The following is a 14008-nucleotide window of genomic DNA, read 5'->3' on the forward strand; positions in this document are numbered from 1 at the left end:
TTATTGAATTCTATTTCATAATCTAGATTCATAGCCCAAAGACCTGTAGCCTCATTCTTTCCAGAGACACATTTTTTAAACCATTTATGCATAGAAACATTATGTCGAATATTCTTTTTCCATATTTGAGGAGCACTTCGAAAATATGGAAAATTTGAGTTAATAAATTCATAAATATCGACTACCTTAAGTGCAAGATTTTTAGAATTTTTGAATGCCAGTGCCGTCAATATCGAATATGGAATATGTGGTTTTGGATATTCAGAAACAGTATCATCTTTCTTGCAATTTCTTTTTATTACAGAAGAATTCGCATATGCTTCATTTAATTCGGATGATCCGAAAGAATGAATATGCATATTAGTTGATTTCTTCATTGATGCTTTATTATTACTCCTTGCAACAGCATGGTCACGAACGTGCCACAGGTAGCAACACGTCCCAATGTCAATCTCTAAACCTTCATAAGGCAATGAAAACGTTGCTTCAATCAGATCTTGCAATAGATTGGATTCTGGTATCTTTAATATATTATTAATAAAATACTATGGTTATTTACCAGAATCTTAAAATCAAATAGGCACTAACACAACACATACATATAATGATTAAAATCATTAATCAGACATATATTACAAAAAATAAATAATATATTAATAAAATACAATTACTAACAACACATATGAACATGTATATATCTTATATATATATATATCTTATATATATATATCTTATAATATATATACACAAATAATTAAATAAGTAAGGTTATTATCTCAGTTATATAGTTATATACGCATATATATGCATATATATATATATATATATCCACATCTATGTTTGTTAGATATCAATTCACAGTAAAAGTTTATGATTATATAATATTCAAAAATTTTATACATACTTCGTATTTATAAAAATTTTCCATGTGATTTTATGAAGATATAGTAAAAACGTATAACAGAAACGACGAGAATACTTGTTGGTTTCAGACAAGAAGGAAACGGAAGATGGTAAACTGTACTTCGTAAATATTTAATGGACTAGATCCTGTCTAGTTGCTCCTGTCTATTTAAAAAATATTGCCATATAGATTTTATTTAGATAAAATTAGTAATTAGGTAAATTTCGTAATTTAGGTAAAAATTGTGAATTACAAAATATAATAAGAGTATCCAGATATGCTGTTATAAAGGTGAATTGTTTAATAGCATTTTTGATTGGTATATCTAGATTCAATCTAGATTTCTCGATCTGTCCAAGAAATAAATTCAAAATATATATGTATTTTCAACGCAGGATGAGTCTTTAGTAAGATAAAAAAATTTTTAAATACTTTATGTATATGAAAGACGCAACACTGTAGGCAAGGTGACGGGTCTTTGTCTTTATCTTTATCTGAGTGGCGTCAGCTATTTGTAAAATTGTCCTAAGATCGTCAAAGTTTACACAGCCACAAAGAAAAATATTGGTACATAACAACTTGTTATATATATATGTATTACATATACACATAACATATAGTTTGCTGTTGCCATTTTTAACTACAGTTAGGCGACTCGGGTAGTGAGCTCGTAAATATCGTGTTTATTGGATAACATCTGTTAAAAACTAGTAACGTGGCCACCTAATCAATAATCTAAACTTATTAGCAGATTTTTGTATGAAATTTATATGAATAATGTCTTTGGGCTAGTGAAATAAATTTCTTTGGCCAGCACATATTTCTTCCACTTTTTAAGTAACTAGATTTTTTCTCAAAAGACACTAAAATTTATTAAATTTTCAAACCAAAATGTTAGAAAATTTACCGCATACCTTTGAATAGAAATTTTTTTCCATTCTCCAATTGTCTAGATCAAATGGTAAAGTAAGACTTAAATTAATATCATGTATAATATATTTTTAATACATTATTAATAACATTTTTCACACAATTTTTTTCTTTTTATATTACTATTAAATAAGTCTTAAAGGTGTTTTTTTCTATTAAATCAAAGACCTTAATCAAATTACATATGATAACTTATATTTTCTATATGCTTTGGTACTAAAACCTGACAATACTTACGCAAGTGTGGCATTTCACTGCTAGAGTGGCATTTCACTCTAAATTTTATATTCGTATAGCGTTCTCTTTCCATCATTCTTCGCACGTGTTTCACATTCAGCAAATGTACAGTTTTTCAAAATAGTTAAGCGTCTTAATTAAGATATATAAAATTTTCAGAAAATTTTTATTTGGGACTATTAATAATTATTATTTAACTTGAGAAAGTACAAGGCTTGACACCGAAGTTAACAACGTACATATTTGGCACGCAATGGCGAAATACCCAGTAATATCAAATGTAATATTCAACCATTATTCTATATGAAAAAATTCCAAGAAAATTAAAAAAAATGGCGTTTATTCGAAATATATTAAATCGGTGAGATGCGAACTTGAAAACGTACCATCATTGAAGTATGATTTCATTATCTTATGAAATACTAATTTTAAACAAAAATTTAAAAAAAACAAACGTACTTTTCTATCGAAAATAAATTTTACTTGCACTTTTCAATGTCAGAATTATCTGATTAAAGCTAGGGATTTAAATTAATAGTGCCTACATTAGTATTGTCAAAATCTACAATAATTCATTGGTAGATAGATAATGATGTTTTAATTGGTAGATATACCGCCAATAAAAATTCACTAATTGACGAAACTCTAGCATTTACTCTAGCATTATTTAATCCAACTTTATACAAAAGAAAAGAAAAACTTTTGATGAAGTGATAAACAATAATCCAGTCAAGGCGTAGAGAGGAGTAATGAAGAAACCTCGCAGTTAGTAGAGATTAAAAGTGCTCAAGTGCACTACCTCTAATAGTCTCAACATAATAATTTTCCTGATGTTGTCTATTACTTTTTGTCTTTAATTTCTGTTATGTCTGATGAAAAGTCCGACTTCAAACCAATAAGATCCCCTTAAGTATTACCAGAATCAACAGTAACCCCTTAATACTTCATTATTTATTTAATAATTTTTTTTAAACATTCTTTATTGGATATGAGTAGTAAATATTTACTATTTGTTAATATTATTACTATTGCTGAATTGTACTTAATAGATATTAAGTAATACGTGTGCAAGTTCACTGAACCAGTGTTCAGCTCCCACACAAATAATTTATAATATTATATTTTCTATATTAACTCAGGAGGTTTTGTAAGCTTTAGGCCTCTCAATTCATTGGTAATATCCAGCAGTTGAATAGCTTCTACATTGATGTGATTGAGTAATTGTAACTCTTGGATCACCAAAATGCGTTTGCATATATGTTATATTGCTTATCCAAAATAATATTTCCTGAAGAAGTAAAACAACGTATACAGAATGTTTGTGAATATAAATGTGAATATAAAGCTCAAGACTCCTTCATAGTCCTAAGCCTTCATTTTGTTCCCGAAAGATTATATAACATACCTTATTCACAATAATGTTGAGAAATGGATATACTAATATCTCATGAGAATGTTCATATATAAAAATCTATGTCATGTTACACAAACGTAGAAATATAGTTTAATGTAATAACTGCTTCAAATACGGACACACCAAAAGCTATTGCCCCCTACGCTCAGTCTGTTTGATTTGTGGACAGCTGCATGCCTCGTTCAATTGCCCAGCTAAAAATGGAAATAATATTGTTATGAAATGTAAAAACTGAAAAGGTACTCTTACAGCAAACTATAGAGGGTGCCCCGTCTACAATGACTTGAATAAAATTACCAATGGACCTAAGACCTCGCCACACAATTTTGTATATACCAATAAACAATTGCCCCAATGGCCGCTTCTATTGTAACAACTAACACTAATGAATTCACTTACGCAAACGTTATGAAAAACTCTTCTAACATACCAAGCAATATTACTCAATCGTACTCTACCATACTCCTTACTCTACAGACGGTGATTGCTCAATAAGCAAACTCTATTTCACAAATTAATCAGCTTATGATTTCAATGCAATCGGTGTTCCATGAACTCCATAAAACTCAGCAGGAATTACTAAACTCTATTGTTTCAAAAGGAACTCCATAAAAATATGTCGACGGAACTGCAATGGCGTAAGCCAAAGAAAGCGTAAAATCCAATTATTTCTAAACACGAGTAAAATAGACGTTTTACTCTTATCCGAGACCCATTTAACAAATAAAAATCGCTTCTCTATACCTGATATAAATTTTATCATACTAATCACACGGACAACAAGGCTCGGAGAGGTATAGCAGTTTTAATCAAAAATCGTCTAAAATATTAACAAATTCGCTACGGATTATTTGCAAGCCACGTTCATTTATCTTAAATGCTGGCTGCGAAGTTATAGTAATATCGTCAGTTTACTGCCCACCCAGGTTTAATGTAACTCACACGCAATTTATCGAATTTTTTAAAACACTTGGCAAAACATTTATAGTTGCACTGGGACTCACGGCTTATTAAACCTAAACGCAAAAGCCCTTACTTAACACTCTAAAATCGCCAAATGAACCATGATTTTACCTTTTTAGGTAAACTCGCCTCGCCTGTCCTGCTAACTGTTTCAAATAAAGCATTCTGCTACGAAATACATTTAAACTTAACTTCAAACAAATTAACTGGATTAAATACCGAAAATACATTAGTAGTCACATAAACTTAAAACCTAAGCCCAGAAATGCAACAGATATGGACTTAGCCTTGTATGATCTAACAACTGTTATAACGACTGTTACTGCAGTGCGTGACAAATGTTTAATCTAGAAGGTAAGCTTTTAAAAAAAGTTTTAGATAAAGAACTGGACGAAAATATACAGAAATTTACAGATAACCTCTCAACTTCCGGAAAAGATAAACTGTCATTATGGAAAGCCACTAAGCGATTAAAAGGCCCAAAGGAAATTGAAATGCGGAAAGTGTTCGCAATCCAATAAAAGTCAGTCCTTATGATGTCAAGAAAATTATTGGCCAGATTTAAATAAGGAAAGCTCCTGGTTACTCAATAAAAACTCAAGATTACAGCTTGTTCATAAAGTCCTGTTATATAAAACTAAGATTAAGCCCATATGGAGTTACGGGACTCAACTCTGGGATAAAGCCAGCTCGCAAATATCGATGTTATACTACGCATTCAGTCAAAAATACTTCGTTCATTAACAGGAGCACCGTAGTTCCTCAGAAATTCCATCATACATATGGACCTTCAAGTGTCTCTAGTCAAAGACGATTTAGCCCTCTTACGGCAGAAATATGACACTAAAATAATGGTACATCCAAACCCACTCGCTCAATTTCTTAACAGAACAAGAAATATATCCCGTCTCAAAAGAGCAGTTTTTCCGGCATACCTTAATGCATCTTAAATGTATTAACACATTAAGTTAAAAATTTAGAAATCAAAAATTAAGAATCTTTACGTTTTAAATAAGGAAAGTATTGTATAAACTTTGGTATTGACATAAACTTTGAATGAATATTTTTAATATGTAAGATTTAAATAATTATTGTTAGATTTTTAAGTGATTACAATATATAAAAAAAAGAAGAGAAAACGACCGACATTTTAGCCTTCATCCGGAAGGCGCAATGTCTTCTGTTCAGTTAGGGTCTGCTGAAGCACAAAAGATCAATCATGGTGGCAGTGCTCTGCTCAAATGGGAGCTAGTACCCCGTTCTTTCTCTCTTATCTCTTACAGATCCATCTGAAGATACAAGTTAGTTATTTAAAATATAATAATAAACAAGTTTTTAGTTACACAGTTTTTTATTATTAGAATAAAAAGAACATTTAATTATTATGTGTAGTTCACTCAATAGCTCAAGTAGCAATCAGGCGTTCGAATAATATCGCATGATTCTACCTATAATGAAACCAATCGCAAGGGCCGGATTTGAGAGACCGTTGGTGTTAACTTACATATATGTACAACATTTAGAACAAGAAAAGAATTTCGATTTCTGCTTATTCTCGTATTCTTTTACTTTGTGTAAATTAATAAAATAATTTTTTTTTGCATTTTGGTTTTTTTTTTATTTAAATTTTTTGTTTTTTTTTTATAAAACTTTATATATATATATATATTATATTTATATATATATCTATATTAATTTTTTTTTAGTATAAAATTTATACAATCCATATTATAAAAAAAATTTATTTATGAATAAAATGTAGTTTTATACCTATAAATATACGTATTCCTATAATGATATACAAAGTTTTTTAATAGAAAAATAGGATGTACAATTTTGAAGTTTCTAGTACCCCAAATATGTAAATTTAAATTTTTTGAATACATTAAATGTTAAAAAAAAAAATAAAATTTTTATTTGGTTTTATAAGTGTTTAAAGTTTTTTTTTTGTTAATTTTGTACTGTTTATTCGAAAATTCATAACTCAATGTTAATTAAGCAAATAAATATACAATAACTTATATTTTCAAAAGTATTACATTTATATATATATATATATATTACGTGCAATACCTTTAAGTATAATATATATTATTATTATACATATATAACTAATAATAATATATTTTTTAAAGTACAAGTATACTTACTGAATTCGTAAGTATGTATACATATATTTATTAATCGTAATTATGATTTATTTTCTTATTACCATTTAAAATACTGAAATGGTGGCAAGTTTAGAAACAAAAAGTATTTCATAATTCAGAAATAGAAATGATATATTAATACTTTTAGAAATGTACTGAAGTGTGGGAATGTTATTTCAATTAGTTCAAAATTACAAGAACAGGTACAAAAATTTTTTAAATATTTTCGTTGTTAAAAAAACTTAAATTTCTTCTTATTTATACTGTTACAGAGATTTTTTTCATCAATAAATATAAACAATTTATTAAATGGTATAACAAAATTCCATAAAACGACACAAATAAACATTTGATAATTTCGTCAAGTGTAGTATAATTATTTTACTTTACAACACCGAAACAAAAAAATTGGTCTTATCAAAAATATTCTCTTCAAACATTCATGAAAATGTCTGGAGTCAAATACTTATTATGGTATCATTTCGATTATATATATAGAGATATTCTCTACCGAAAATAATAAGAAAATTTGTTATTTGAAATATGAGTGAAAAAATGGAAAAAATAAGTGTATAAAAAATGTCATAAACATAAAAAAAAATAGTAAAAATTCCATAAAAAAAGAGAAATATATCAAAAGTTTGAAAAAATTAAAATGTTTTCAAAAAAATAAAATTAATTGGCGGCTCTTGACATTCCGACGCATCTTATTTACTAAATCTTAAATACGACTTAAGTTTAAATCTTAAAATTACTAGAAATAAATGTAAATTTACACGTAACACACACTCGAACTCATCACTGACGTAAAAATATTAAACATAAGTTTAAGCGTATAAAACAAATTGATTTCTCTGACTTAAATAGAATTTGCAGCCAATCCGTACTGCTTTAAGGATATTTTTGTAAATTTTGTTGCAAGAGAACCGATAGGGTTCAATACAAGAGAACCGGATCAGCTTCGATTGGAGAAACCGATTGCGTTCAATACAAAAAAAATCGAAATATTTACATATATTAATATTAAGTTCATAAAATTTGTGAGTAACATTTCATTGTTTCGAGAGAAAAAAACATCGAAAACATCGCAAATTTGTGAGAAACATTTGAGTCTCAAGAAAAAACCTCGAAAACATCGCAAACGTTGTTAGGATAAATGTTTCTAAACCTTACACAATACGACTAACCAATTGCATTTTGCGGCGATTTTGGTTAGGAATTGCACTGATCTGTTGATATTGCGGCGAATTGGTAGCAGTCGTAAGATTGCCTCCATTAGTACCCAATGTCTGTACAATTACATGTTGCTGCTGCTGTTGCTGTTGTTGTTGTAATTGTTGGAGAGTGGATGCTTGTAATTTTATTGTTTTGAATCCTTGTTGTAAAAGCTGTTGCCTTTGCTGTTGCAATTGCTGCTGTCGCACGTGTACCAATTGCTGTTGATGCTGCTGATGTTGCTGATTCTGTTGAATTTGTTTTTCCAATTCAACAACAGGACCAATAGAATAATTGACATTTAATCGCGCTCGTTTTGGTGATTGATAATCAACATTTTGTTCTTGCTTCAATTGTTGACAGTGTGTAGCATTTATATCTGTAGGACTTAACTCAATAATATCAGCTTGATTTATTTCTGTCAACTTATCGCCATCTAATTCTATCGCATCATAATAATCACCAACCTAAAATATGAAAAACAAATTAAATCAACTGTATTTACCTAAACATTACTAAGAGAACTTACCTCAATATCAAAATCTTGTTGTTGCCCACTTAACTCTTCATTCTCAATCTTCATATGGTTCATAGATTCATTGCTAAACATTTCTTCCTCATCAATTTCTTCTTCGACGAACATATTATCAACTACACCTTCATCTAATTCTATATCGGAGGATTCTTCGATTTCTGATTGACTATCTAATTCGACATCGGAATCGCCTAAACTGCCATGTTTCATTTCGCCACGTTCTAATGCTTCCAAATTTTCTGGATTAACCATTGCATTTCGTATAGCCATAGAATCTTTACGAGAAAATTTTTGTATGTCTTCATCGAGTTTAGCTACACGATCGGGATTTGTATACCAAAGACAACCTTTACGTTGACTTCCGTTTGTGGCAGGTTTCTCAATTTTTTGAAAGCATTTATTCATTGATAGATTATGACGAACACTATTTTTCCATGGACTAGGCGCAGATTCAAAATACGGAAAATGTTCACATATAAAACTATAAATCTCTGACACTGGCAGTGAACCTCGGCGTGAATTTTTTAATGCCATCGCTATTAGGCAGGAGAATGAATAGGAAGGTTTCGGATATTTTGAGACATTCACAGGTGTCTTATTTCTTTGTTGAGTTTGTTGTCTGGCAACTGATGGTGCAACTGGTGGTGCTGTTACTTCGGTAATATTATTTGAACCTGAAGATATATGTATTGTATTAGAATTGATGTTGGTAATAGTTTGAGAAGTATGAACTGTATTCGACGTCGGAGAACCTAAATTAAGATTTTGCATGTGATGTGAATGAACAGCAGATGCTATGCTCTTTGGTGTAAATCCTGAAGCGGTCTGCGCAGCATTACGTGCTATAACCTTATTAACATGTTGACTGTTGCCATTCATGAGTAATGTATTGCCATTTGGCAATGGACTTGAAACACGATCACGTTTAGAAGCGATTGATGTTGGTGTACCAATAACTGGAGATCCTTGTGGGGATTTTACAGTTTGTTGTTTTAATTTGTTATATGTAATGCTATTTGCAAATGTTAAACCACCAATGCCGGGTGCCAATTTAATTGTATTAGTAGTCGCCGTATTACTCAATAGGCCATTGGTATTTAAAACAGTCTGAACATTGCCACTATTATTGCTCTGTATTATTTTAATATTATCATCTATAACAACATTTGCTGTATTTGAGGTAATTGTTGATGAAGCTTTGGCTAATTGTAGACCAAGATCTTTTTTGACAATATCCACAGACTGTACATTCTTGCGTTGCAATAAGGAATTTGTGGCTAATGTAGCCGGTGCTGTAGTGCCTGCAGTTACTGCAGATGAGATTGTAACTATTTGTTTCGGTATATGTGCTGAGATCTGCTCATGACGTATAGAATTTGCGCTAACCTTCACTTGAGCCGGCGAAAAGGTTAGATGTGATTTTGATTCATTAACATTAGGTGAGGACGGTGATGTTGCACGCACACGACTCGCTGCATTAAGATTCATTTTCGGTAAGTTGCGCATCAATGTTGGCGATATATATGGCATAACCGATCTTGGATTAACGCAAGCACCAACATCGGCATAAAAATCATTGGCTTGCGACCATGAACTTCCAGTACCACTTGTTGCGCTACCAGATATCCAATCACTAAACGAATACCGCGATTTATTACTGGAAGCAAATTCCAAATCATTGGAGTCTGTATTATTATCGCTATCATGAGGCGATGACATTCCGTCGTTTGCATATTCAAATGTGGACGGAAATTCATTAACAAGTGATAATTCTGCATTATCACCCACACAAGTTGCTATTTCATTACGTATGTCTACATCGATCATATCCTGTAATGAGTCGGATATATAAAAATCTAATGTAGGACGACAATTATCCTGCAAAAAAAAAAACAAAATTAAATGTTATTTAAATAAAAATATATAAAAATTGTTTATATGTTACAATAACCCTATCTATTTGAATAAAATATACATCTATTAGTTAAGTCAGGTGCAAAACAGATCAAGCTGTTCGCAGTGCATAAAGGTCTTAACCTAACCCATAAACCACGGACTTTTGCAGGTACGATTACCTGCGAATATTCGTTCGTTTGCAAGCGTTCGCTTTGGTGTGGAAGCATCTTGATTAAATTTCACGCTTTTCCTTTTTTTTTTAATATTTGTATAAAGCAAGTTGAGCACTATAAATTAATTCAACAAGTCCATATAGGTTTTGGACTGTTTTAAGACTATTTCAGAACACGTTAAATATCAATCATGGTGACATTGTCCCGCTCTCTGGGAGCTGGATCCATAGATGTTTAATATTTTGCATTGAAAAACATCTCTATAAAGTCGGTTAATCTTTTCTACATTGGCTGTGTATGTTGTTCCGCTCTCTGGGAGCGGGCCGCTCATTTATTTTATGTCTATCTGTTTCTATGTGTGATTTCACCTCCGTTCACTAAAGTTTAAACATCCATAGATGTTTAATATATTGCATTGAAAAACATATCTATAAAGTCGGTTAATCTTTTCTACATTGACTGTCTAATGTTGTTCCGCTCTCTGGAAGCGGGCCCCTCATTTATTTTATACCCATCTGTATATCTGTTTATTATATATGTATGTGTTGGCGCCCCGATTCGGTAAACTTTAAATATACATAGATGTTTAATATATTGCATAGAAAAACATCTCTATAAAGTCGGTTAACCCTTTCCGAAATTGACTGTGTATATGTGTATGTGTATATGTGTATGTGTGTTTGTGAAAAATATAAAAATTCTAATTATCATAAACAAATTTGTTAATGTGAAGAAACGAGAAACAAGTGTAAGGAAATTGTATTTTAATAATACTTAATTGCATGTATCTGCTTTTTTGTTTGTAAAAGTGAAGTCAGTCTGTACCCCATTTCAAAACTTCATACCAATTAAAATTTTGTTGCTTCACTTCTGGTACAGTCTTAAGGTTTCCAGCAATTTTTTTCTTTATACAATAAATAGAATAATAATAAAAATAATAATAATAAATACGGGAGAAAGTGAACTTGAAGTAAAAAAAGTCAGGAAGAAGGCACAATAATTCATTTGTATGCAGTCGAACATAAATCGTTCAGAATGAACACGAACCTACATCAACAATAAATAAGACAAACACCATACACACATACACGCATACATACATACGATTAGAATCAATCTGAGGAAGACAAGACAAGAAGAAGAAGCAGACAAGTATCAATCCCATCCCATCCCGTCGACGTAATTTATGTTGTTGCACATTTTTGATTTTCTTTGGTAAATCTAATTTTACTTTTGTTATTGTTTGAATTTTCATGTTAGTTTGTGGTGCCAAGATAAAAATAAAAGCAATGTAAACAAAATAAACAAACAAAGCAAATAAAGAAAAAAAAATAATAATAAAGACTAAATACAGGCTACAACTGCTAAGATCACAAAATTTTCTTTCCCTTTTTTTTACGTATAAAAAGACAAATTCACAAATTCACTTTAATTTCTTTTACATTGCGCCATGCCTGATTCCTTCTGTCTGAAGTCGAAATAATGCACAACTGCTGCTTGCACACCCTGTATAGTATAATGCATTACAAACATGGGAATTATGCAAGCGCAGATAAGAGCATAATTTTCCCGCGCACAAACAAAACCAAGTCGAAAAGTATGAAGCGAAGAAGAAGAAGAATGAAAAACAATAAGAAAAGAAAAAAAAACACAAGCAAAATAAATGCAAACGTACACATTGAGAAACGTGTTTTTTTTTTCTTTGTTCACATTTATTCGAAACCGGTTTCCACTATTCGTAATAAAACACACACATGAAAACAAAAAAAAAAAATTAATGTTAAAAAAAAATCATTGGAGGAAGAAGTAAATTTATTTATATTTTTTTAGGGAAAAAAAGGCGCAACTCAAACTTTATTCAGGTAAATGCGATATTCAATAACAATTGTAAGGCAATCGGTTGAATTCCCAGACACCCTACGCACATCGAACAATATTTATATTAATTATGTATATGGAGTTTTGGTATTTAAACAGAAATCCATATCAATTTATTAATTTATAATGACCAAAAAATTCTTAATAATAATTTTGTTTTTTACGGACTAATTGATCAATAACTTAAATAATAAACTTTATAAAAAATTTTTGTTTGTTTTTAAAAGATTTTATTTTAACCGATATTTCGACTATAATCTATAGTCGTCATCAGGATACTATCTAGAAATTCACCTAGTAGTATAGTTCCGTTCCTTATTTTTATAGTTAACTTTAAAATTAATTTTCAGGTAAACGCGATATTCAATAATAATTGTAAGGCAGTCAGTTGTATTTACAGATACCCTACACACATCGAAGGATATTTATATTAATTATGTGTATGTGGGGTTTTGGTATTTTAAGAGGAATCCATATTATAGTTTATAGGGAAAAGGACCTAGTAGTACAGTTCCTTATTCTTATAGTTAACTTAACAATTAATTTTTGTGTTAACTCACAAATAAATACATAAATTAAAATTGATTGTTATAATGACCAAATCTTATTTATATATTTTAGAATAGGCTAATGACTTTAACGTTTACAGCACCATCTTCAGAGTACCCTGAAGACTATAGTCAAAATATTAGTGATTTTTTTTAATAAAAATTTATAAAGTTGTGTTTTAATTTTTTATTTTAACTTTTATATGACACTAATGACTATTTTTACTTTAATAGAAACTGAGGTATTTAATAGAGAGGTTTCGAAAAGTAGTGGACTACAACAACAAAAATTAATTTTTATTTTATTTTAATTAATTGAATTTTTGGCTGACCATACCAGTTGTTTCGAGTTTTGCCAAATATCTATCATTAGTGATCTTAGAAATTATTTCTTATATTTAATTATTCGTAAATAAGTTTTTGAGACTTCATGTACAAAGGGTTGAATTCGTGCTCTGCCAAATTTGAAACTCAGAGTCAATGCTCATTAGCCAACTGACCCAAACCCGTATTTGACTTGTATGTCCGCACTTTTTGCTGCAGTTTTGTTAATTTGCTCTAAAGAAACATTAACAAATTCACTTGATTTGTTATATTACAACGATCGTAATAGTAAACCAGCTGTGGAATAGTTGAATTAATTATTCCATAATATTAGTAATTAAATTAAAATGTTGTGTATTAATTAAACTTATTTTTTTTAATTATAAATCTTATAAATTTTAAATTTATTATTTATTTATTTAGCACTTAGGTAGTAGGGAAAAAATAAATGTCCTACAAAGATTAATTAAATATTTTAAAACAAAATCAATTTAATTGATTTTAAATTTATTAAATTAGAAGCCAAAAATGCAAATAAATCATCCGTGGTCACTTTGAGCTAGGATAAGATAGTTTCAATTCAATATTTCTTACGGCCGTCTCAGGGAGGACTCTACTTTATTTTATACTATTTTACTTATTTATTATTTATATACAATATTATAAACTATTTAATGTATTTAATATTTGTGAACTATATTTTATACTTCTTATTTCTTTCTATTATTTATGTTATATGACCTTTATTTTAATATTTTTTTTAAGTTTATAGTTTTATTTAATATACATATTTAATTTTATTTATTATATACTTTTTTATTTTTAACTCTGGAATATAATT

The 14008-nt window shown here is 29.6% G+C and overlaps 1 protein-coding gene across 1 annotated transcript in view; it reads right to left on the reverse strand.

Annotated features, from left to right (window-relative positions):
• Positions 1-7230: 7230 nt before the first annotated feature.
• LOC119679717 (putative uncharacterized protein DDB_G0271606) overlaps positions 7231-14008 on the reverse strand; it is a 34323-nt gene continuing 27545 nt past the window's right edge. The window contains exons 2-3 of the mRNA XM_038092212.1: positions 8343-10226; positions 7231-8280 (exon numbers count right to left, since the gene is read on the reverse strand). Of these exons, the coding sequence (XP_037948140.1) occupies positions 7768-8280; positions 8343-10226 (2397 nt within the window). The 3' untranslated portion in view covers positions 7231-7767. The remainder of the gene's footprint in view (positions 8281-8342; positions 10227-14008) is intronic.

Source organism: Teleopsis dalmanni, chromosome 2, assembly GCF_002237135.1.
Source record: "Teleopsis dalmanni isolate 2A chromosome 2, ASM223713v2, whole genome shotgun sequence".
Taxonomy (NCBI): domain Eukaryota; kingdom Metazoa; phylum Arthropoda; class Insecta; order Diptera; family Diopsidae; genus Teleopsis; species Teleopsis dalmanni.